This window comes from Anoplopoma fimbria, chromosome 14 (assembly GCF_027596085.1).
Source record: "Anoplopoma fimbria isolate UVic2021 breed Golden Eagle Sablefish chromosome 14, Afim_UVic_2022, whole genome shotgun sequence".
NCBI classification, from domain to species: domain Eukaryota; kingdom Metazoa; phylum Chordata; class Actinopteri; order Perciformes; family Anoplopomatidae; genus Anoplopoma; species Anoplopoma fimbria.
Genome location: NC_072462.1, coordinates 19,245,236 through 19,272,340, shown reverse-complemented (window position 1 = coordinate 19,272,340; position 27,105 = coordinate 19,245,236). Strand labels below are relative to the sequence as shown.

Sequence of the window (27,105 nt, the reverse complement as noted above, 5' to 3'; positions counted from 1 at the left end):
TTGCTGGGTCATTTTAGAAATAGGGCCAGGGGTTCATTCATCACTGGGAACCAATCGAACAGCAGTCATCACGGTAATCAATGAGCGTGTCTCCGATAAGGGGAGGAAAGCTACACACTTGACCTCGCAGACACAGGAATTCACATTTCCTCTCTCTCTCTCTCCCCCACACACACCTACAGGCACTCAAAGGTGCACACAGGTGCTAGATTGCCTTTGCCTCAGCTGCATTAGCAGGCCGAAGCCTTGAGAGCAGCTCCAGCGGTTCTTTGTCTTCATGATTGGGCTGTTAACGTACACACCGATCACAGCTCCTTCAGTTTCTTGGCATACACATGATGTTGCATCAATCCATCTCTCTGTTCTGTCTGTCACCCAAGTCAGTAAGCATCTTCATCTTTTTTCACCTTCAAATCGCTTTCACTCTATGTATTTGTTCCCTTCTTCGACATCTAATCCACTTTCTTCCTTTCCCCTTGCTCCTTCCCTCCGACTCAGTCTGTCTCTCTCTCTCTCTCTCCTCGTCCTTTCCCTCCCATCATTGTTCGACTCTCTCGCTCTCTCTGTTTCCAGTCCCCTCTCCCTTGTTCTCTTAAATCTCTCATCACTCTTTCGCTGGCCCTTGTGAAAGAGAGAGAGAGAGAGAGAGAGAGAGAGAGAGAGAGAGAGAGAGAGAGAGAGAGAGAGAGAGAGAGCCAGCTAATTTTCTGCTATGTTAAATCTGCCTGCCCACCACGGACCTCACTTCAAAGCAACAATTTTCTTTTTCTCTTGATTCACAAAAGAGTGGAAGTGCTTGCTGACAGCACGCCTTTTAACACACAGCATGGCGGGGAATAGAGTTTTAATGGAAACACATACACAAACGCAATTACTGTCAAAGTACACCACGCTTCAAAAGTGTTTTTCCACGAGTCAGGCAGCAACAGAAGGTGCGGGGACAAACGCTTCACAAAGCTTCTGTTCAGCAGTGCTAGCTTCTAAAAGGAGTGCGGGGGGGACGGGGACGACACAAGCCCTAATGGATTCCAGGAGATGCTAAAAAATATATTTGTACTAGTAACAGTTATGACAAGACAACAGGATAGTGTACAAAAGGCAAGCCATGGAAAGGCAAGTGTATTTGTAGAGCGAATTTGATCAAAGTGCTTAACATAAGGGGAAGGGGGGGAAAAAAGCTCTTCCATTTCGACAGTGAATCGCAAAAAGGGGGTGAGGCAGTGGAGTGACGAGATGAGGAATTGGAAGAGTGATACATGAGCTGGTTGTCAGCACGTTGACATAGAGGCTGTGCAGTTTTGTGTTCCTGGAGCCCCGGCCGCTGTGTGTGAGGGTGCATCATATTATGCCTGGCCGATGGGTGGAGCAGGCTTAACCATAATGGACCGTCAGCACTAAAACTTCAGATCTGTTTGTGTAGAGGGATCTGTAGGCAACGGGACAAGATTGAGTTGCGGTTATCGTTTGTAGTCCGAGTAGTGTTGACCAATCACGTTCGAGCACGCTTTGGTTGAACGCAGGTAAACAGTCCAAGTGGAGAGCCAGCGTCTCTCAAGATTTTGTCGTTGTTGATCCAAAACTGAGTAATTCTGGAGGTAATAGGCGTTAATCTGTCATGGCCTGAGTTAAACGGGGCTCACCGCGTTAATTGATAAGCCCCGCCCCCCTACCTGCCAGCCAAAAAGAACGTGTGAAATGCTAATATGACTAGCAAAGAGCTTACTGCTCAACCTAACACTGGGCCATGTATTCAGTGATAAAAGTCAGCTGAACCTGTTAATTCTCTGTGGACCGTTGGCGGTGGTCTACTACGAAACAACTGGGCGTCCATTTTGTCAGGGCCATTTAACAGTTCAATGAAATCAATCTTAAGCAGTTCTGATTGCTCTCTGCAAACATCGCTGGCCCCCACGTGTAGAATAATGTGATTGACACCTTGGTATCAGTGTGTTTTCATTTTTCTTACCACTTATATCTCCGATAGCATCTCCCACAACAAAAGTTACATAATTGATCTTTGGCTTTAGATGTTTCTTCCTCCTTTGCTTCATTCCCATACTTGCCTTTTCCTGTTGGCACATAGTTTTTATAACACTCCCTTGTCCATTCTTATCAGCATCCATCAATATTTCTGTCTCATTGAGATTTATGAACAGTTCAAACATGTTTTTCTAGTTTTACTGTCAGGGGTGACCGTGGTCTTTGGTAATGTCTGCCTCTGGCCGTCCGCCAGATGAAGTTGAAGTTGGCTCAGCAGAAGCCGTAAATGTTGCCCTGCGCGGGAGCAAAGTCTTGCATTTGTCTTTAAGTTTTGCACCAAGACAATCCAAGACTTCACCTTTGGGAAGACATTTAACTGTCCCAGTGGAGATCAAATCACCGGTGGGAGGCATTGGGAGCTGCAAAGTCTTCTCCAGTGCAAAGATTCTGGTTTCAAGTAAGGCAATTTTCTGCAGTAATCAATGGCAGCCTAGGCACTTCATAAATGCGGATGAGCACTGACACATGGTGTTGTCCGTGACACTGCTGTCAGTAGTCCAGTCAGTTGCTGTTTGGGAGGCATTTGCAAGTCGATGATTGTGACACAGAGTTTCAGTCAGAAATGATCCAGCCAATGAACGTTTAAACTCAAATAAATAACCTATATTGATTTAGTTGTGACAGGGAAACCCATAAATTAAAAGTGCAACTAAAGTAGCAAACATATTCGCAAAATGATAACAAAGAGAGTAAGAGAAATGAGCATCTGCACTGTAACATAGCAGGACAATTGAAAGTGATGTTATTCTCTAGAGTTTCATTTTTTCTCTCCATCTCAGTTGAGCACGTCCTTGTAGCCGTAGTTTCTATGTCACTGACAGCCTATTAATGCCGTCTGTAGCTCATTCCTGAGGACGAAAAGCTAACTATGACAAGATAACAAGAGGGATTCTTGACAAAAAACTCCAGTGTTCAATCTTGTTTAATTCTGCAATTGTTCACTCAGCCTCTTCAAGCTCTCCACACTCTGCCGTCGTGACAGAACGGAGACAAAGCCAGATCCGAGATACAGCTGGACACCGAGCTGAAAACGTAAACCACCTGGGGAAGACATACTGTAACTGTCAAATCTGAAGCTAACCGGAGTGACAATGTTTTCCACTCAAACAGCAAATATTGTCGGCATATGAAAATCCTGTCTCCGACGTCAAGTTCTGTTCAACACAGTTTCCAAGTTCCCAAGTTTGAAATCCGAAGTGCGAGGCCAACTTTGACAACTCATATTGTTAAAGTGAGACTGATGCTTTGTTTGTTCAATCCAGGAAATTGATTTACCAATAAAACTGAAAATGTGCAAACATGCTTCACAGAATAAATAAGATGAGTTAATTGATTTCCATGAGGCAACTAGGTCAATGCTTCAGTAAAAGTAATAGGATTCATTAAGGAAAGGTAATGGAGAACAAAATGACAGCATATAACTCCCATTTATCTTATAAATGAGAGTTATATGCTTTCATGCATGGATTTAACCAAACTTTTGACAAGAAAGAAATCCACTAATCTAAAGACTGAACCGTACATCTTACGCACCAGTGTTTTGACCAAAAGGAGACTCCTGGACCTACTCACCTGTCTAATAGCAGCAGTGTGGTAAAAGGTCACAAAGATATTGCACTTTCTAACCCTTACTGAGCAACACAGTTTGCATCAAAAAGAATGAAAAGAGAAAAGAAAAGAGAAAATGCCATCTTTCCAGTGGCATGAACAAACCGTCCTCACTCCCTCAGTGCCCCTCGGCGTCCGATACCAACTCACCGCCCTTTTAACTAACCCCAATGTAAACCCACCAGCGTCATTATTAGATGTTGTATCAACAGGGATTCCATCCTTTACAGTTAGATGTAGCTAGATGTAATACAACATGACAACAGACATTTGTGGGTCAGAGCAGACTCTATCTGCTGAGGAGACTGAGGTCCTTTGGAGTGCAGGGAGCACTCCTGAAGACCTTTTTCAACTCCGTGGTGGCATCAGCCATCTTTTATGCAGTGGTCTGCTGGAGCAGCAGCATCTCAGCAGCAGACAAGAAGAGACTCAACAAGCTTGTCAGGAAGGCCAGCAGTGTGCTGGGGTGTCCATTGGATACGGTGGAGGTGGTGGGAGACAGGAGGGTGATGGCCAAGCTGTCATCCCTGATGAACAACACCTCTCACCCCATGCAGGACACCCTGGCAGCTCTGTGCAGCTCCTTCAGCCACCGGCTGCTTCACCCCCGGTGTGTGAAGGAGAGGTACCGCAGGTCCTTCCTTCCTGCTGCTGTCAGGCTGCACAACCAGCTCTGCTCCCAGCAGACCACATGACACATGACAATAAAAACACTGTGCAATAATAGTTAATATAGTTTTTTTTTCTGTCTGTAAATATTATATTTCAGTTATTGTGTTTTTCTACTGTTTTTATTGCTTATTTATAATACTTGTTTTTTATTTTTATTTTTTATTTTTCATTTTTCATTTTATTTTTATCTTGTCTTTCTTTACTATGTCTCTTGTGTGCACTTTAACTCTATGCTGCTGTAAGCCTGCAAATTTCCCCGCTGCGGGACTAATAAAGGATTATCTTATCTTATCTTATCTTATCTTAAAGCTTCATTCAAAAAACCTCAATAGAAGCTTCCGAATACACCATATATTTTAATTATCATGATAAATGATGAGAAGAAAAGGGCGTCAATTTTATAGTTATTTGATTTTGGCCAATGCATTAGTAAATTAATGATACTGAATATTGTTGTCTATTAAAGCCTTTTTCCAATGAATGCATGAATAAATTTTATGAATATAAAGGACGTTTGCTAATGCAGGGCACATACCAGACAAGGCCAGCAATTAAAAGGAGATAATCTTCCATATCTTTCGTATCAAAGGGGCAACAACACCTCATAAAAGACACCGACAACTCATGGACTGTGACACCTCATCCTGGATGCAAATCTGGCTATCCTGCCATGTGTTTGGCACTTAACCTAAAGCAACCAGCAACATGACACATAGTGCAACTGAAATTAGGCTGATTTGTTCACATCCGAAAGGAATGTGTTAAAGACACATTAAATCAAGAGAGGCCAAAGGAATGAGAAAGTGTGTTTGTGCGTGTGTGTGTGTGTGTGTGTGTGTGTGTGTGTACGTGTGTGTGTGTATGTGTGTTGACTGAGCTCCAGAGTGCAGAATTGATCTCTCTGAGGCTCAGAAGCAGCTAGTCTGTGAATACCAATCAGAGGAAATTAATAGCAGCTAATGGACTCTGTTTCTCACTCTCTGTGTTCTCGTCGCTATTTATCTCATTCAGTGTTTCCCTCTCTCTCCTTTTTATTATGCAGCAACAATAAATTCTTCTCTTCTTTATTTACTGTCCTAAGCTACGGGCTTACAGAAAGACATTTCAAACGTCCATGTAGCAAAGACATGAATACCCTTCTCCTATTGGCTAATCTGTGGTGCCAGATGATGCTGTACAATGTGGACGTGGTTTTCTTCTCAATTTAAATTCAGAACACAAAGTATCTGACTTGAACTGACACCTCTGTGCAGCAAGAGAACAAAACACCTCGTGTACCAACAGTGAACAAGGTATTTTTTTTTTTACTTCTGGAAGACTAAAGTGCATCGTGCAAGTGCATCTAGGGCCAGTTCCAAATCCACTTTTAGTAAGTAAATGGCACATAATGTTTGCGCAAAGTAAGGTGATAGGGCCAAAGGGGTTGCATTTAGTCTCTTAATTAAACATAGGTGTGTTTTGGGTGTAACATGAATGAAACCAATCAGAGTGTCACCTCTCATTCCCTTTAAAAGCCTAAAGCGCCTGCACCTGGCACATTGCTATCTAAAAGAAGCGAGAGCGGTTTTTTTCTGCTGAGAAAACATATCTGCCTGTGAGCCAAGTGAAAGTGTTTAAGCAGACCATGTAAGGGAGCAGCAGACCCTCAGCCTCCATTGTCTCCCAATCCTCTGTCCGATCAACAACTCTATTTGACTGCATAGCAGCAAATGCAGAAAATAAAAATTCTTACTGAGTAGCGCTGCTGGGCGTCACTGTGTGTCTAACAAACTGAGTGTAAGCGTGTTGGGACGCCGCCTATGTAGGCACACCTTCCTATCTGAATAATGTGTGAAAGTAGGAGTAAATACTGCGCCTAAGACCAGGCTTTTGTTGGTTAATGGCTAAATCACTTTCTGCTGCCTCAAGATAGCAAAGGGCCAACAATGCACCTGACCATAGCTCATTTAAAGACCAACACGCCCATTGGAGCAGCTACATAGTACTTAGGCAGAGTGGGAACTGGGCGTCAAAATGACAACTGTCTCCGTCAGATAATAGCATGGACAGTCGCGCTGTGCAGAGCTTTGCGCCGGGTGTATGATTGGTACCTTAATGTTGTTACTTAAAATCCAGCATCGACTACTGCCATGTTTCATGTGATGTATTTAGCTGTGAAAGTTCCACTCTCAACACAATATGGAACTTCACACCTTGCCATACTTGCAATGAGGAAAGTTGCTCAAAGTTCAAACCGCACAGCTGTCTCTCATTATGTTATCCAGCCTGAAGCTGAAGTAAATAGAGATTGTTATTCTTCTGCAGGTGTTGTTCTTTCAATAAAACCTATATTGCTTTGTATAACGTAGTTTGTTTCCTGTTTGAGACAAAAACAAACAAAGCTATGAGAGTTTTATAACAAAGATGCAGACAAAATCACCAATGAGCTCTTAATACTTGGAGAATTCACAACAGCCTTAGAGAGATTACCACATAAATTACCTCCACCAGTTAACCGTCAGAGAGCCTAAATTTTACTAGTTTGTTTGTTGGTAGGATCTCAAAGTATTTGGCTGTATTTGGTAACAAACAGCCTTGGCAACCTTAGATAAATCGATTATATATTTGCAGTGATGTTGATCAATGAATGCAGGTACCGTGTTGAAACTGCACCATCTTTGCAGGGTTGCTGAGGTCTTTGATGCACCACCAGCTAATCTGTGTGTACTTCATAGACTGAAATAACACTCGAATCATGTCACTGTCAGAGATTTGAAGCGGATGAGGCAGATTAAGACATCTCAAGTGAATAGCAGAAAGAGAATAAATGACGATTGTCGGAGGGAAAGGATGGAGAGGCCGATTGGTATGGAGCTCGAGACGGTTGAGAGACAGCAGGGGGCAAAGGAACAAAGAGTATGGACAACGTGTCAAAAGGGAAAGATCGACGCCAGGGCTTATGCGGGGATGAGGGATGGATGGATGGAGTACATGCTGTACTTGCAAGCTCATTAAACAACGTCGTAATTGATGAGCGAAGAGAGGAAGCGACGCGAGGGGAGAAAGGACAGAATTGTCAAGGGCAGAAACAACTTGATGAAAGTGTCCTAATCACTGCTTTTTTGGCCAGAGGAAGATCAATCACTAACGACAGGAAAGACGGATGTAAGTGAAAAATCTTCCTGGTGATCCCTTTGTTTCCTAAGTTGGCTGTTCTTTGGCTTTTTACATCATTACCGTGCTTTTTCTTGCGATTACTTATCTGCGGTCTGATATTCTGGATTTCTTGGAATTACCAGGCTTTTGATAAAAACTCTCACGTTGGCGTAGGAACCTCTGGCGGTTATCTTATCTTAGCAAAAAGACTGGAGGCAGGAGGAAACCTCTATCTCTGTCCAAAACGTAGCAAACCCACCTACCGTCAGCTCCAAAGCTCACCTGCGGCCAGCTTTTCTCTCACTTCAAGTGAGGCCTTCTGATTTCGTTTTAGTGCCCACCATTATCCTATTATTTGACACTTGTTAGTTATGTAGTCCACTTCGTATCCTGTGAAATACGATGTACATTGAAACACTAAATAAGCGTGATTAAGCCATAATCCATTATATTGCTACTCAAATGTGCAGTCTCTCGTCCACTTTGTGCTAAAGAGCAGTGTTTGTGCTGGAAATGACTTTGCCTAGTCCCAAAAATACTGATGTACCTAGCATTCCTCAACATCGACGCTGCGCCATGGAGCCGATAAGAAACACACCAGCCTCGCTCCAATATCTGATAAATGTTGTGTACTGAGGGGCGACCGAGTTTAGCTCCAGGAGCCAGTGAGCATCTAGCGATAGGCTAATCGCACAGCCAATCTGTGCATGCTGTCCTTTGTAAACCCGATAAGGAACAACATAATTAACTTGAAACTCTCTAGGCATTCACCCTGCAAAGGCACAACAAAGTAACGCTAATTTACATCTCTATCAGACTTAATTGCTCATCTATTGCCGTACTTATATTGCAACAGCAGTTCGTGACAGGTAGCACTGTACAAATAGATTTTCAATGAGCTGGAAGCCATGAAACCATCCTTGCTAGTACTCATTGTACTTGTGCAAACAATATTGAGAAGCACAGCGCCCAGGCCTTGGGCATTCAATTTTACAGTTGTGTTTGTGAGTCTGAACCCTGCTGTGGTGAAAATAGCAGTGTCTCATACTCATGGAATGAACTGTCTGGCACATCTGGGTAGCCTTTGAGGATTTGAACAAAGACCTGACTGTCAACCCCACCCTGCCCTGTTCTGACATACGTCCTCCCTGATCAGGAAAACAAACTTTGCAACAATTAATATGCAGTGTGTGAGCTATCCAAACCAAATTTCTGTCAACTATATGGCAACCAAGTAATGAATCTTGTGTTCGAAGCCCCCTTAAAAAATTGAATTCTCTCGTTCTTTCCGTTCCACGTCTACAGGTAACAGGGAACAGAGTCCATCATTCCTGAGAGCACTTTGTTGGATGTGGCAGAGCAGTGGAGCTTATTTATGGGTCAATATAAACTTCCATCACCACCGACTGGGGTTGAAAGCTGTGCCGGCCTGCAGCAGAGATGAGGAATAGAGCAGCGCCTCTAAATCGTAGAACATATAGGACAGGAGAGAAAAAACGCTAATGCGGGGGGGGTCAGTGGAAGATTATACACAAGCTACAAATACAAAAACATACATATGTTCACATTTACACCCCTGGAAAGAGTGTTTAAAGGCTTGGTTTGATTTTTTTTTTCTGCCATAACCTGACCATGTCGACGATAATGAAACAGTCTTTAAGAGCATTGCATTAAATGCATCACTGCCTACAGTAATTAGAAGAGTTGAATCACTCCGGAAGGGCGCTGGGTGAAAAGACATCGCAACAGGACGATAGTTTGGGTAATTAGCCCCGGCCATTAATAGGATAACTCACATTGCTTAACAAGGTGCCGTAAATTTGTCAGATCCGAAGCGCAGACAGAATACTGAACAAATCGCTGCAGGAGGAAGAGGCCGATGATGGAGGGGAGAGTCAGAGCGCTGGTGTTATGGATCAACTGGTTTCCCTGTTAAATGCATCGGCAGATTCCTGTGGAAACGGCAGATGTTGAAGGCTCCAGATAACATTTAGCTGTCCTTGCAAATGTCTTTCTGGTGTCTTTTTCATTGAAATTTCAAAACACACCCATATGCTCCTTTTGAAGGCTTAGATTTAAGCCAAACGATAAGCATTCTGTGACATTTTATACGTTCTAACCACGATACTGTATTATAAATTCTCTATTCAGAAGACCTTTAGACGTGCCATAGAAAGGAAAAGCACAGGTGTAATTAATGACCTCAATTAAGGATGCATTCCAGTTAGGTGATCCAGTTCTGGTATTATGAATGCCTGCTTATTGGCAAGGGCTCAATGAATCACCTGAATGGAATAGAGCCATTATTAATGTTATTAATTACACTCGTGCTTTCCCTACTTTGACAAGTTAAAATGTCTTGAAAAATGTCAATTTCAGTCCCTAATTTATGTAAATTAAAACATGTTTTAATCCCAAAGCCCTTGTTTCCATTATAGAGCTTTAAGATTCAATGAGTAGGCAGCTGGGGCATCATAAATCTGCTTAAAATGTACTTCCATTAAAAAAATAAATCAAGGTTCCACGGGTGACTGGTGAGGTACGACCTTTGCTTCACTTTGAGCAGCGAAAAAAAAGAAAACTGCTTATAAATGACTGTAATGGGGGGAAGGCAGATGTGGCACACTGGAGCTAATTTCAATAGATCTCACAGGTAAATTGGCTTAAAAGGTCCAGTGTGTGGGGTTTTGGGGGAATCTGTTGTAATAATATAATATTCATAACTATGTTTTATTGTGTTATAGTGTTTAATCACCTGTTGATAAGAACTGTTGCATATTCTTTACCTTAAAATGAGCCGTTTATATCTACATATGGAGCAGAACTCTTTCACAAAGTCCTCCATGTTGCACCCCAATGTTTCCACAGTAGCCCAGAATGGACAAACCAGTCTCTGGCTCTAAATGGGGCCATTTGCGTTTTTGCATCACCTTAGTTCTCCAACACACAAGTTTTGGAGTTATGAGACGCATCCTTTTTTCTATTTATTTCTGCATAGAGGCAGATCTATGGACGTATAACAGAGGATGAACATTTGGACAGATAAGGATAATATCTAAAAATGTCTGCATCATGTCTGTGCGTTCAGATTTGACTGAGTTAAGACTCTCTCCCTCAAGCTTCCTCACTTCAAATCCCCCACGTCCCGCCAGACGAGATACCACTCACAGTTTGAGCCATCTTTGATGTCAATTAACAAACACAACAGAGCTGCAGCGTTCACTCTAATTTGTAAGCAGGACTGTGTTTGAGGACGTCTCAGTCAATATGTTGTTTACACTATTAGCCGCCTTGAGTTATTACATACACACACACACACACACACACACACACACACACACACACACACACACACACACACACACACACACACACACACACACACACACACACACACACACACACACACACACACACACACACACACACACACGAATAAGTCTGCAATGTTTGGTTTACATTTTCTATCACAATTAGACTTCGATCAATTACTCCTCTGTCAAATCCTCTAGTTTTACGGCCCATAAATCGCATTTCCATGACAGTTCCGTTGTTAAACTTGTATCACGGCTGATACCGAGATGGGACGAGGGGGATAACTGCAAAACAAGCGGCAATGTTCAATATTTCTAACATCGAACAACCTCATTTCAATTCTAGCTGGCAAGGACATTGATTTTTCACAGGGTGGCTGCGGTGAATATCCTCCACATGTTTTTGACACGGCACAGCTCCTCGCTGTGGTATCTCACGGTTCATCTCGTTTACCACAGAGGGAATTGATGGGTATTGGTGATGTAACACAGTGTAAATAGTGGGAAGCTATGCAAAGGCAAAAATGTGAAGATTAATTTAGTTCAATAAGAACCATGTCTTTCAACTTTTTCCCCATCTGAAGATAAAGTGAGATAAGGTGTCATAACTCATAAGCCAACACATACACATATAATATAGCATGAAGAAGCTCATCAAAAGGGAATATGCAAAGTGCTGTTTTGCAAAAATCATTGAACTAAAACAGGCTGGAAAACCTACAAAAACTTCATCTGTGTCTGTACATTTAGCTGTCTAACCAAGGGGAAATTGAGAAGAAATATACAAACATTTAGTTATTTAAAAGCCATATATTTTTAATTAGTTCATCATTTAAAGGCTGTAACTGTGTCCAAGTGGTTCCTCTACCAATAAATAGGTGTAATGGGTCCTGCTGCCTTTAAGGGCTTTTAACAATAAAGAAACCAATAGTCCGAGTTCCACTGCATAGTTTAAGTGTCCCACGTTGGCCACTAAACCTATCCCATTAGTTTAAGATTGTTGTTCTTTTGCCTGTAAGGGTGTAAAATCCTCCTCTTTCTGCTGTTTTATTGTAGGGAAAGTGATAAAATGATAAGCAAACTTTTCGCTTTTAGTGATTCAGGTCTAGAAGCATCAGTGCTAGCCTAAACCCAAGTGAGATGGTGATGAGGAGGAGGATGATGAGTGTGGGATAAACTGCATTTTTTATGTATTTTCAATTTGTTACTGTTTGCAGCATTGTGCTGGCTTAAAGAAAACACTGCTCAGTCAAGATCTACTGTGTTATTGTGTTGGTTATTCCTCTACTTTCAACACCAGACAGGAATGAAGGAAGTAAGGAAGGAACAAATGAAAGACCAAGAGAAAGACAGAAACAAGCATAAAAACAAAGGTCAAAATTCTACACGGAGAGTGAGTTTAATGAGTAGCTGATCAATGAGTGCAGCCTCAGCCAGAAGAATGGGACTCATAAAAGAAAGCAGAGACATAAATACCCCTGACCCCTGATTATTGGATAAAGGCGGAGCCAAACTAAATAAAATGTGAAGGAATGACTGATGTGTGTACAGCCTTGGCCACAAAGACTGAATAACATGCGTGGTGAGTACATGAGCGGCACAGCCTTGCAAAAATAAAAAAGGGTGACAGATTGACAGGAACAAGAGGCAGTACTGCCTGCAGCCTTGGACAGAATTGAAAAGGAACGTTGGTTTAACGTTTTGTGCGACCTGAGAACTGATTAAGAAGAAGAAGGTGAAAAGTGCATCCTATAAGGAAAAGGCAGAAAGAGAACGGGAAAGACAAACAAACGAAAAACACAATGTGCAACATACAGACATGTACAGACCAGTGTGTGTGTGTGTGTGTGTGTGTGTGTGTGTGTGTGTGTGTGTGTGTGTGTGTGTGTGTGTGTGGCATTTGACATTTGACAGACAGATACACAGACGGGACACTGACCTGTGAGAACGGCCTTGGCGGAGGGTTCGGCCAGGTCCAGGGCGGACTTGCCGTCGGTGTTGCGGATGTTGGGGTCGGCTCCGTGCTGCAGTAACACTGTACAACAGGGCAGACACAGACAGTAGCTCAGCTCCTGGACTGACATACAAACTCCCCGACACACACCTTCCCCTAGTCCTCCTCCTCCTCCTCCTCCTCCTCCTCCTGCTCTTGTTCCGGCTCCTGCTCCTGAACCACATCCTGCTCCATAAACTGCTCTTCCTGGACCTCCTCCTTTCCCTCCCACTTGCTCCTCTGCTATCCCTCCTGCTCCTCCACCTCTGGCTGTGTCTCCTGCTGCACGTGCTGTTTCACATTTCCCTCTTCCTCCTCCTTCTCCTCCTCCTCCTCCTCCTCCTCCTCCGGCCGCTCCACCTCTGTTGCTAGCGCTGCTCTCTCGGCTGCCCCTGGCTGCCCCTGCCCTGCGCGCCATGCCGCTGATGTAAACAGACATGCCACAGCGAGAGGAGAGGAGCGAGAGCTACGCTGCTGCTGCTACAACCACACTGCCAGACAAACAGCGGACCTTACAGAGAGCGGCGACTACGAGACTGGCTACAAAACACATAACACCTCCATGGAGGAGCGCGGGAAGCCTATGGCTGAGCTGAGAGAAATAAACAAGAAGGAGTGAGGACAAGGAGAGACGGGTTGCTACGGCCAATCGAGGCAGAAGCAGCAGCAGCAGCAGCAGCAGAAGCGAGGCGGGCAGGCGGTGCGAGTGGAGAGACTCTCGCCTCCCCGACTGACTGAGCGATGCAGCGGAGAGCGAGATGAGAGGGGAGGTGGGGGGGGGGGGAGGGGGGGGAGAGGATGGGAGAGGTGGAGGACGAAGAGAGGGGAGGGAGAGCAAAACAAACCAGGAGTGTTGTTTGTGTGCTGAAGAGGGAGAGAGAGAGAGAGAGAGAGAGAGAGAGAGAGAGAGGAGAGAGCAGGGAGTAGTAAAAACAGAGGAGATGAGAAGAGAAAGGAGAGGGAGGGAATGAAAGGAAATGAGAGAAGAGGAAAAGGAAGGAGAAGAAATGAGAGATGAGAAAAGAAGAAATGAGAGGAGGAAATGAAAGGAAATGAGAGAAGAGGAAATGGAAGAAGAGAAGAAATGAGAGGAGGGGAGAAGCATGGGAGGAGAGGAGTGTAGAAATGAGGAGGAAAAGAAAGGAAAAGGGAGAAGAGAAGAGAAGAAATGAGAGGAGATGAAAAGGGGGGGGAGGAGAGGAGAGGAAACAAAAGGAGAGGAGAAGACAACAGAAGAGAGGGCAGAGTCATGCGACTACTGAACAGGTATGAGCTGAATAACAAACTCCGCCTGCGCTCTGGTTTTCTTTTTTCTTTTGTGTAAATTAGCTCTTTTGAGGGCTCCAACGTCAACACTCTCACTGCCTTCCTCTCCATCTCACTTCACACTGTTGTGGTAGCTGAGCAGCTCCCGGTGCACGTGACCTTTGACTCGTGTGGATCTCAAAGTACTCCGCGAAACCCGACAGAGAGGGACGTAGAGGAGGAAGATAACCGGGCCTCGCACACATACATGAGGCACTGCCCCGGCGCTGACGCAGACCTTAGTCACCCCTCCACAAAAATATGATTTAGCTCTGCACCAATCCCATATACACACACATGAGCGAGCACACAGACACACACACACACTGATACCCGACAATAAGAGGATAAAGATGTACCTATAGTGACGGCAACCATAACTCTCACTCAGACACGGAGTATGTCACAAATCCAGACAGTACCATTGTTTCCAAATCATTTTGGTTGTCAACATCTAGTTTCCTGGTTTCAGTTTTGTCTTTAATGGCCACAGCTTGTCAGTAATACCTGCTAAAGCCCTCTCTGGACAATCTAAATCCTCTTTTAGGTCAGGATTAGTTTTGGGGACAATGTCAGATTTGCAACATTTATTTTATGACTATCTGAAATGCATTTGTCCAATTAGTAAGTAACATAGGGACAGATTTTTTTTTTCCTTTGTTCAAATGGGGGGGGTCATACTGTGCACCTATTCAACCATAAATGCAAAAAGGGTACAAAAGATCTCTTTATTTGTATTTTTCTAACAACATCCATTTACCTTTTTTTCTATAAAACAAACAAAAAATATGACGTGTGCATAAGGTATGGTAGTACTTTCCGATTTCAACCAATAATATCATGACATCCATGCATAAATCAATTAATCTTTGTTTTGTTTTTTTAAGGGTTCCTTGCCTTTAATGTATAGGACCAGTGATATACCTCTGTAGCTATGTATGGAAATACATTCCAAGACCGCCCACTTTTAACAGTTCAATCAAATGCAAAGGATTTTATTTTAATCCCTCCTTTAGCCCATAAAACATTGCATTTCACTGGGGAATAGACGCTCTAAAATCTGTTTCAGTGGGGCTTTAACAGTTCTTACAGCTCCTTCACAGTAAAAGCCTTTCTGTGAATGTGTAATATTAGTTTGTCTAAATTTACATTTAGACATTTTAAGTGGCACAGTTTGCACAAGCCAACACATAGGCAAGGAGCTGCAGGCACTTATTTGGGCAAAAGTAAAAACTCCACCCTACGTAAAAGGGATAAGGAATACTTTTTTTTACTGTGCTGCCACCATTAGAATAAATTTAACAGAAAAAACTGAGAGAGCCGAGCTGCGGAGCATTAGCCTACAAATGCATTAAACATCTGAAACTGACTGGGCGTCTATACCAAATGTCAATCTGAGACTATTAATTGATCAATAGAAATAAAAGAGATAATGTATTTTTTGTCTTAGTCAATTATCCATGAAAAAATACCAAACATTGACTAATTCAGCCTCTCAAATGACACTGTTTTTGGTTCTGGGCTTTTAGCTTTACAAAACTGAATTGCTGGTTTGAAAACCCCCTCTGGGGCCCTCAATTTTGTCTATTTTCATTAAAGAATATTTAATCAAGAATAAATAGAGAGCTTAACCAATAATTAAAATAATTGATAGTATCTTGTCGTAATTTAACAAATGCAACTGCCTCATCCTGCCAACTAATAGAAAACCTTGGCAAGTTAAATCAATCGCAAATAATTTCAACCAAGTATTAAACAATGGACGCTGAATAAAATACATAAAGATACATTGAAAAGGTGTGATTACGAAGTGCTTGAAGTACAAAAACCAAACATCGTTGACATCTGCATTGACATCTCATTAACCTTACTGACATCTGGGGTGGGAAAGGGTGGAGTGTCAGTTGGCCTATGATAACATAGATAAGCATTCAAATGACCCAGCAGAGAGCTGAGGACACTGTGTAAACCGTGTACTGAACAGACATTAATGGAGGCTGCCAGTTATTAACTCAGAGCCAATCGAATGGCTGCTTTAGGATTTCCAAGATCGTCTTATCCCAAGTTTGTTGATGAGATTTTCTCCAGACCTTGAGCTCGCAGAGAGGCAGGTCCAGCAATGAAAGATTAATGTCTCACTCAAGTTGTGTGAGAACCAACGGAGAGGATAGAGCGTCCTTCATGCTTAGCTGAGGAATCAGACTTTGATTTGACTCTCACTCTGCTGCCAAAGCTCTGAACTGGCAGGATGACAGGCCACAGAAACTCCGTCCAATAAACAAGTGTTTTTTTTGTTTACATGCCTTCGTTGCCTGTAACTGAGCAGTTCGGACAGGAAACAAAAAAACTAAAATGCAACAAGGTCAGTTTTGCTTTTCTGATTAACACCAGAGAAAAGAGACGTAATGCAAACAGACCAAAAAAACAAAAAAAAAACATGTTTTTTGTGATTGCCGCGGTCCCTCTGAGTGGTTTAAACTCAACAATAATGATCAGATACTGGATTTGTCAGGTAATTGTTTAAAAGCTTTACAGACTAGATATGCACACCTACGCACTGACTTTCAGCACTCAAAAAATGATTATGTTGCTCAATGATCGAATCAATCTGTGCTACACGGTTTGATCGTGAAGACCTGGTTCAAAATAGATATTTAAAAAAACAAAACACACAAATGGCATAACCATGTTGCATGTCCTCAACAATATCTTCGATTCAAACAGTAATATTTCCCTCCAAGTCCAGTGTACTCAACATTTTTGTGGACTATTTGTCACAGGACTTTTCCTACATCCATTGGTTTCAGATTATCGTAGTAAACTATGAAAATCAACTGTCAGACACACAACACTGACAGCACAATATATCAAAGGGGATATATATATATATATGCCAGTTTTTCATATTATCTCCAAAATTGGTAGTGTGACCTCAAAGTCTTTTTTTCAACCGTGGTAGCAAATAAACTATTTATCGTCCTCTTGCTTCACAAAATGTGTCAGACTGTATTTTCAAAAGACTCAGACCACTCAGACATGTTTACTATATTGGGCTTATCAGAGAACCGCATGACAACAGTTTGAGTGTTCAGTGTCCTTCAATAACACCAGCCCCAGAATGTTACCGTAACATTGCTCTAGAGCGCAACTAAACCAAGTGCGGCCTCCGAACAGCTAGTGGAGTGTTTGGATGCATGACTTGCTCCCTTCAACTCCAAGACGATCGGCCTCATGAAAGAGCATTTAAGTATTTTTTTTTTCTCCTAAATCCCTCTTACCGGATCCAGCTTCTTAACTTCAACTTACTCAACTGCACAAACTTGTCGTAAATCGCTCTTTATAGCCTGACGAATGTCTCCTTTACATGAGGAGGTGCGTGTTTGTGAGATTTGGTCATGAGGATAATTATTATCCCTAAATCGCTATATAAAGCTGCCTGTTCTGCTTCAGGAGGAAAGAAGAAAAAGCTTCAGCAAAGCTGTTTATGGTTTATGTTGGAGGACGTCAAGGTGGTGAGACAGTCACAGAGATGGACACTAAAGAGTAGGTCAATGGTATCCGAATTATTTTCCTGGGACACATTTTGTGTTAAATTGACACACCACCGCGACCCAATTCACAACAGGCCTCATCAATAAACCGAGAGAAATGCAAATTTGTACATAAATGAACGCTCCTAACCATTTTACTGCCATTACAAGATCACCTTAGAATACCTTCGAAAAGGTAAAACCAGCCATTTCAAAGAGAAGAATCCCAATTTGTGTACATGTGTGATTGAAAACATATTTGTATGCTAAATGCTTAATAAATCATCAGAGTATCACAAAGCCCTCAGCAGCTATGCAGACATTCAGGGCTCTGACATTCTGCAGCAGCTTGTTGTAGACATAAAAAAAAAAAAAAAACAACAGAAGCAGCTTCTCCTCCTTGTTGCTCTCAGCACTCCATGCTGATGCCGGCAGCAAGGTGATGCCGAATATCATTGCAGTCATTTGTTACTGCTACTCACTCTGAGCACCGCTTCTTCCATTAAGATCATAAGGGTAAAGCTACAACTTGCTGCTCAGACGGTTGTCATGCCGTGCTGATCTTTTCTGCTTCAGATTTTCCTCAGGCTGCCACTAATGTCCTTTCTGAACTGATCCCGTGGTGTTGTTTCTATTCTAAATCTAAAAAACCTACGTCAGCGGGAGCTCATATAGTGTCATTTCTTTGTATATTGTTCAAAGAAATCAATGCTCTTTTTTCCCCCTGTGTGGGCTTAAGAATAGGCAGTAACACAGTAATTGCAATTTGCAGGTTATTTGCTGCTTGACGCTCAATGGCAAATAATAGTGTACAGTCTGCGGGTGGTTTATTATAGTTTCTAAAATGTATTATGTTGATTATTATATTATTGATTGATTATACAGAACTCCAGGTTGTCACTTAAGAGGGTGGTGGGGGTTGGAGGAGGAGACATTTAAAACAAAAAAGTTCCACAGAAACACCAGAGAGAATTTAATATATATAAATTCACCACAGCTACACCGCCGCAATTAATTAAACATATTTAGCAACGCCACAGAACAACCGCTGACTTTTATTGCACCCAAGGGAACAATGCAACTCTGAGAAGCATTGTGGCATCTAGTAACTCTGCTGAATGTTAACTGCTTCTGTTCTGCTCACACGGTCCAGTTCAGTTTTCACAGGTTAACAGAAGCTAAGAAACAGAAACTCCAAATGCCACTAGATAATTGAATGTAAATAAACACAGATGCTTCCAAATCAGTAAATATGCATTTGTGTTTATTTAGACCACGATATCTGCAGTGTGTGTTTTTGGGTGTTTACCTATACAGACGTCTATCTTGCCCTTGATGGCAGCCTCATGGAGTGGCGTGTAGTTCCAGTTGTCTCGAGCATTCGGGTCGGCCCCTTGACACAGCAACAAGGACACCACCTGAAAAAAAAAAAAAAAAAAAAAAAAAAAAAAACATACAGAACATCTGCATTTTCTCTTTGTTTGGCAAAAAAATAAAAAATCCCAAGTGTTTCCCCCCCCATGGTTGTTTTGCCCCTACTCATGTTGGTTGGCCTTAATCAAGCAAGTTTAGATAACACCGTTTTACGATAGTTAACCTGTATGATAAATCTACGCTGCTTTTCACCACAACTAGGGCTGGGTATCATTTTAACTTTTTATGATACCGGTGCAAACACAGTACCTGAGTTTTGGAACTGATTCCAAAGTGATACTCATTTTAGTAATTTAAATTAGGGAATAACCTCTTTTTTCATGTTACCTAGTCTTCCAAGTTCATCTTTGTTGCTTTGTCAAAAGCATCCATTCATAAATTTCATCTACACACAATACAACCATAGACTGTATGTAAGAAGTGGACGTAATCACCACGACGTCACCAATTGGTTTGTTAAGCTAAATCCAACCGGATGCAGATTAAAACATTTTTAGGCAATCAAAATGCTTACAATAAACTTTCATGAACTGAAAACACACAGTGAAAGTGTTTAAGATTTAAGAACAGAACAAGGACAACTCCCAGACAGGACAACGCCATGGTAGCGACCTGTCAATCACAAGGTAGACACGCCCTAAAGCATACTCTGCTTCTTGGTCTATTTTTACACTAAATGGGACCATAATTTACTAAATGAACATCACACTGTATTGAAGAAGACGTCTATACATTTAGACCATAAACACTTCATCACAACCTGACTTCTTTCCGCAACCATTCTAAGACAGAATTCAAATTTAAGGGACTTCCATGTTCAATTAACATTTCAGAACCAGAGGTTGCCGCCTAAGTAAAACACATTCCAAAAGTAAAAAGGTATTGCGGTTCAACACCTTCCAACTTAAGTAAACAGTCCGATACAATGCCTGCACCTATGCCACACCAATGTAGCCGTCAATCTCAGACTCCCTCTCGCCCTCACTCGTGTTATAAGACGCCCAGATAGTCCTTTACTTCACGCAGCAACTTGTTCCCAATTTGCAGGGTTTAATCCTCCACTTTACGGCAGAGTTATTTCACAATCTGAGTGTCGAACCCCCATACACCTGACATTCTTTCACAAAATCACACAAAAACGTAAACCAAACAACCACTTACAGAGGGCCCTCTGTGATGTGGCTGAGTGATTGGTTTGGGTTTGGACAGTGTTTACTTTCATCACAACGCTAATCGTCCCTGTGATCACACAGTTGCATTATTGCACACTTGCTTTTCTGACATGGCTGCAAATTGCTCATAAATAAAGCTCTAAAAGCCTATAAAACAATCCAAATTGTAAATATTAGATTGATGGCCATGGTTAAAGGCCGGGAAGACGAGAAGCATTAGCATATATGTGGATGATATTCAAAAACATCATCATGCGTCGGTGTGAGCAGAATATGAATGCATCATCAGGGGTTTCCAGGTTTTCTCGATGTGATCAATTAAAGCAGATTTACATGTTTGGGTGGAATAATCTTTTGCTCTCATAACAACAGAGATTACAGTTTACTTCTTTATCCGTTCGGGACTTTTACCACCACACCAATTCTTGTGAATGAAGCTTGTCTGACTAACTCTGCTGCAGAGGCACAAACCTCCCCAAAAACAACAACAGTACATCAAAGTGTTTCTGTGCAAAGTCTCACCTCGGAGTGCCCAAATGAGCAGGCGTTGTGAAGCGGGATCAGACCCCCATCATCCCGTGCGTGCACATTGGCGCCAGTCTGAAGCAGGTGGTCCACCACATCTTTCCGCCCAAAACCTGAGATTAGATCAGAGGGGGGGGAGAAAGAGATTGGGGTTACAGCGTTTGAACTGTGATGCCCAGATGAAACGACTTCCTAAATCAAAACTGCAACTTTGACAGTAGGTTTTAGAGAAGTTTCCAGATATCCTGAATCAGTATTTTATGTTAATAAAAAGTGGCTGATGAATTAAGGAGCAACACAGCTGAAACAACAGGCTGCCGCATCTGTTTCATGTTCATAATTAATACCATCCTCTAAATTGTCTTCGGTTTTATTTTCTGTTTATGCATTTTGTTGATTTGTTTTGTGTGGTACACGTGGCAGCTGTTTGGGAAAGCGCCATACAAGTGAAGATTATGTCTTCACTACAAACGTGCCGTGGGACTCAAGAGAATCGGTTCATTGATCAAGCTGCTGGGGATTAGGAGGGCCTGAGATGTAAAACAGCTGTGCAAATTTTTCTTCTTTTATCTTTTTTTTTTCTTTTCGTCTGCGCCGATGAAAGAATTAAAAGCAGTCAAGTCTGGAGCTGAAGAGCAGATGTGAAGAGGAGCCCTTTTCATGGCCGTGGACCATAAACAAGTACAGACAAGACTGAAATGAAAAAAATGAATAATTTTTTTTAATTGAGATGACTGAGCCTTTCTATGTCTTGCTTGTAGCAAAAATTAAGTTTAAATGTGTAATTTGTCATGTCACATTAACAGTTAAGTCTGAGCTTAAACCACCTTGGTTGTTTTGTAGCAGGCCTGTTTGGAAACGATTTGAAGCGGCTTTTTTAAGCTGGTGAGATCCTTGTGTATAAAGGGATTTGTCCGTGCTGTGTCGTCTTTCTGTTTGCTTTTAATCCATCCCTTAGCCCATGAGCCAACTTTCATATCACTGTTCAGATGCAGTGTTTGACTCATGATCTGAGATCCCAGCCTCTCCCTGACTTAAGGGTATTTTAAGGGATGTTTCTACTCAAACGTTGCACAAATTGTAAGAAAATTTCCACATTTTCAGCAAATAAAATGTGTTTCCCCAACTGAAAGTGCATTTGTGAATATTCAAAAAAAGAAAAATCACAGTTACAGCTGAAATTGTTGAATTGTTCTTTTGATTTGATTATGAAGTTACCAAGGCCTTATTTGCACCACACTGTATCACTGTTGGCAAGAAGCATAAGTAGCAGTTCTACACATCCTACATCCTCAAAGCCTTTCAAAGCCACTCCCCGTTGTCATGTTGTTATCATCAACACATAATTTATACCTGAACTGAATTTTAAATAACACTTCAAGGCTTAACAACCGAGAAAAGGAGATGATGGGGCAGTTGTTTTAGACAAGAAAAGTTATCATTAGGCAATTTTAATTAATGCTTTAAATAATCAATGGTATAACCAATGGTATGGTGGGTGCAACATGGTAACTGTTACATTAAATGTTATTGAAATTAACTAAACTTTATCTTTTGGTGCATTCCATATCTATTTGCACTTATCCTATTCGTAGTAGTTTGTAGCACTTACTATATTCGGATTAGTCTGTTGCAATTATTGTTTTCGTAGTAATTTGCCTCTGCACTATACTTTTGCTCTGGTTTATGCTTTAAGATGCTTGTTTAAGAAAGGAGATGCACTTATGACTTCTGGTGACTAGTAGTTCTCTTGAATACCTATGTTGAATACACTTCCTGTAAGTCGCTTTGGATAAAAGCGTCTGCTAAATGACTGTAATGTAGTGTAATGTAATGTAAACCTTTTTACTTGAATAAAACCTTTGAATACAACTATTGACTTACTCCATTAAAGGTTAATGCATTTCTTTTGAAATATATTTCAACTTAGTTTTTACTTTTTATATGGAGTAAATGATTGGACTTAACATTTTAACATTTTAACTGACTGTACTTTTGCTCTGGTTTATGCTTTAAGATGCTTGTTTAAGAAAGGAGATGCACTTATGACTTCTGGTGACTAGTAGTTCTCTTGAATACCTATGTTGAATACACTTCCTGTAAGTCGCTTTGGATAAAAGCGTCTGCTAAATGACTGTAATGTAATGTAATGTAATGTATTTATCAGATATTGGTGTTTATTTACATCATCCTGAAAACTGTTGATGCACAGCTAATGGCTAAAGTCTGCCAGTGTGCATTAGCTGCTTTCTGGTCCCTCCCTAAAAGCAGCTCTGCAGAAAGGATTAAGTTTCTTATAACTCTCCGTTATGTTTACCTGCAGCGAAATGCAGTGGTGTCGATTTGCGTCCTGCCATGTCTTTAGCGTTCACATTCAGAGCATCCACGAGTTTCTTCACCCTCGAAACATCCCCTGTGCGACAGGCTTCAAACAGCTCCCTGAAAGCCCCGCTTACACCACCACACCACCACCACCACCACCACCACCGCTACTGCTGCTGCTGCTGCCCGAGTCCCCGCTGCCTGAGTCGGGCGTAGAGCCGGGGCTGGTCCCGCTGCCGTCGGTGGTGGTCGGGGAGCTAGCGCTGCTGCTACTGCTGCTGGAGGTGCTGCTGGAGGTGAGGGCCAGAGTCGGGGAGGTGGTGGTGGTGGGAGAGGCAGGGGTTCCCTCTCCGTCAGCCCTTATGTCCATAACGCGGGTAAACGGGGTGGCATCGTCGGTGGATGCCGACGGGGAGCCGAGCGGGGTGGCGGGCTGAGAGGAGCCGCGGGCCGGGGAGGACAGCAGGGAGCTCGGCTGCTGCTGAGAGGAGCGGCGAGGCGTCGCCATTTTCACAACACAACAGTCCCCACTAGCAACAAAAACACTGATGACAGCTTCCGGTCCAGGAGAGTCCAACTTCCGGTCTGGTTTAGTGGGATTCCAGAAGAAAAACATATATTTGTGCAGGACTACAGACTCAATACCTTCTTAAAAGGTGGTTTCTTGACCGTTTACACAAATGTATTTATCTTATTTTATGTTTTTTATTTTTCCTCTGTGAAATGTTTATTCCAAAATGTGTTTTTTTCCCTTTACTTTTGGTAATAAACTGAAATTATTTGGCATGTTTATTCATATTCAAAGGAAGAACTGAATGAAAATATTAGGAACTTTTACACAAATGAAACGCGCTTACCTTTATTTATTTATTTATTTATTCTTCTTTTTTATGTTTCTTTGAGTTGTGTTTAAGCAGCCTACATCTGCTGGCAATCAGTTTACACTTTCTCTATTGTGCTAGTTATGGACCAAATTTAATAACTATTCATTTTGCTTAGGACACACAATTGGCAGACACAATAAATTAAGTTACTGGACTTTTGTTTGAGTCAATATCACTTAGTAATACTAATAATAGGTATTATTTTAGCAGTGGAGGAGTTGGATGATGTCTGGCCTGGCTGGACACAATACTACCCTCTAGAGGAGACTGTTGGTAATAGCTTCAAAATACAGGAGCTGTAACACCTAAAACACAATATATGAATATACTCTCATATTACATAAGTACAGTATCTATAAAATTAAACATAGAACTGTATGTGTGATTATTGATATTTTAATAAACTTTTTACACAACATTTCACAACAGTTATGACGCACTTTACTACAGTGTGCAGACAATATGTGGCATTACACTAGTACATTATGTTATCATATTTTTTAAAAATACAAATCAATACCTTTCTTGTTATTTTTTTTACAGAACTAACATTTTACAAAGCTCTTATTGTGCTGGTTTTACTAGTTTTCTTGTGTATGTATTAGGAAAAAAAACTTGTTATTTTATTAATTAACCAAATAAGCTTAAAGAAATATGTGTTTGGTTGACTGACAGGTGACTCAGACTACAACACTCTGTCATGTTATTTTACAAACTGGTCTTTATTGTCCTTCTCAGCTCCACACAGGCTCCACATTTGCATTTGCATTGAGAAATCTAAGACGTATATCACAGACTACTGTATAGGTCAACATACAATCTGTGTATTTTGACAATTAAATGTGCAACTTTTCTTGAGCTGAGGTGCATGTTTTGTACTGCAGAAAGACACCACTTACCTAGATGAAAACCTACCCAAACAAGATGAAAACTCCAGACACACGATGGCTGTGATTTGAGCCAGAAACCTTCTCGCTATAAAACCACTGTGACTAATGACTGATATGTATAATATATAATATATTCTAATAGATGTATTAGTTGGCCACCAGATGACAGCAGACAGGCTGCAAGAAAATGTTATAGCCTTGCTAGGTTTGAGCTGAAACACGCTCCGAAAAGTATTTCTTAATTAACATATATTTTCAAGAGAAATTATAAATTGAACATCAGATATAGACTGATATCGGTCATGTATATAATTAGACCAGTATGTTTGAATCAAAGGCATCCTAAATAAGGAGAATTGGGAAGTAAAGTACAAAAATCTAACATTTATTTTGTTCATAAACTCTGAACAAAACAAACTAAATAGACTGTTCGGTCCTACTTTTTGATTTGCAATAAACTCATTTGCTCTATTATTGTGTATCAGTCATTTCAAAAATATTTAACAAATAATAGCACCTTGTGAATGCATTATTAATTGTGACAAAATCTGCAATGCAAACAAATGAAAGTGTAGATGTAGATTGCATGAAAAAAACAAAATATGATGCATCATGGTGACATTCAGAAATAAAAACATGAAGGAAGCTGGAACTCATCCAGGGTTTGTAATTCATAACTCATCTTCTAATCCCTGGGGGCTGTTTTTAAAACACACACATATGAAGAGTTTAAAAACTGTTTGAAAACACATTTCCTTCATTTATCTAGATAAAACAGAGTAGTTTTTCAAAACGGTCTAAAATGACATAAAAACAATTTATTTTAAGGAAAATGTTATCCAAAAAGAAGGTATAAGAATAAGAGAACATTTTTCTTCCTTGCTTCTTAAAAACCTGAAAAACTGTTCAAAAAAGAGCTTTTCAAGCTTTGTTTCAACTGCGGAGGGTGTTTAAAAGGTCATAATTTCAGCTTGAAGCCAAAATAGGTCTAACTGGTTAGTCACCGGAAGTCATCACCTGTCATTTTCTGCACCTTAAAAACATCTAGACCATAGTACTACTACTAGTAGTGGGGGTGATAGTATCAGCACCAAACAGCCAGTTAGATATGGAAATATACAAGGTTTCACAATAGATCCTCTGCAGTTTCTTTTTTTATGTGGTCTGCCGCAAGTAAAGAGTGATATGACAGCTGATCACATGCGGTGACAACTGCTACAACTATGACTCAGCTTGTAGTAGTCATAAATAAGGGCTGTTGTGTCAGGGGATGAGTATGTGAGGTTCAGTCTGGTCGGTTGGTTGACATACCTCTCATTCTTCCTTCAACTGCTCTTTGTGTGTCAAAGCTCAAACCTGACCTGAAAAACAGTTTGCAGAACCAAACAAAGCAAACCCAAACCCCAACGCCCTCGAGAACACATGACTTGATAGCTTGAATTTTTGCAGTCAGTGTATGCTCGTGTTCATTTAACACGTGTAGAGATAAAGAAAAACTCAGCTGGTACTAAGGTTAGTTGTCAGTTGCCAGTGTACTCAACTTGTCATTCATATAGGCAGTTTTTCAAAATAAGAGTTATAAGAGAGCCTACTTTGGTGATTCTAGGCGTAGCAGGTAATCACAAAACGTGTCACGTTGCAGTGAAAATCGAAAGGGATATTGATGACCACTTCAAGTTGAGAAGTGGTCAATTGAAACAATGTAGTCTCTGGGCGTATCATCTCCTTTTCTCAGGTTGTATTCATTAGCAGCTTAATCACTTTATTGTCAGGTTAATAACAGGGATGGATGTGTTAGAGTCACACTCTCACTGCAACCTAAACAGATCTTTGCACACTGATGCTGTTCATGTTTTGGCTTTTGAGCATTATTTACACGGCCCTTTTAACTTTACCCTCTAATTAGACTTTAATAGAATTTGTGAATAATCCATATTCATGGTGATAACAGAATGACTTGAGAGGAAACCTCCAAAAGAGCAGGGGTAGTCAGAAGGAGAGAAAAAGCGATGTAAACATAGAGGTAAATAGAAACAGACGGATATGCAGGTAGAAATAAATAGTAGGAGAGAGGACGACAAGACAGACGCAGCGACGGAGAACGGTATTTGAGCTTTTGTCAGATGTTTCCTGTAGAGCTACATTCCATTTTATTATGAAGACTGACATGTTCTTCCAACTATAAATAAGTTACATTTTTGCAAACAAAAAAAAGCTGCCTTATGTCTTGAGTGTGTGTCTTTGATTTAACATTTAAAGTCTCATCCTTGTTTTATTTCAT

At 41.3% G+C, this 27,105-nt stretch overlaps 1 protein-coding gene across 1 annotated transcript in view; it reads right to left on the bottom strand.

Annotated features, from left to right (window-relative positions):
* LOC129102065 (poly [ADP-ribose] polymerase tankyrase-1-like) overlaps nucleotides 1-23,597 on the bottom strand; it is a 73,758-nt gene extending 50,161 nt beyond the window's left edge. Inside the window, 5 exon segments of the mRNA XM_054612007.1 lie at nucleotides 12,709-12,804; nucleotides 18,907-19,015; nucleotides 20,726-20,841; nucleotides 23,046-23,189; nucleotides 23,192-23,597. Of these exon segments, the coding sequence (XP_054467982.1) occupies nucleotides 12,709-12,804; nucleotides 18,907-19,015; nucleotides 20,726-20,841; nucleotides 23,046-23,189; nucleotides 23,192-23,558 (832 nt within the window). The 5' untranslated portion in view covers nucleotides 23,559-23,597.
* Nucleotides 23,598-27,105: the final 3,508 nt, after the last annotated feature.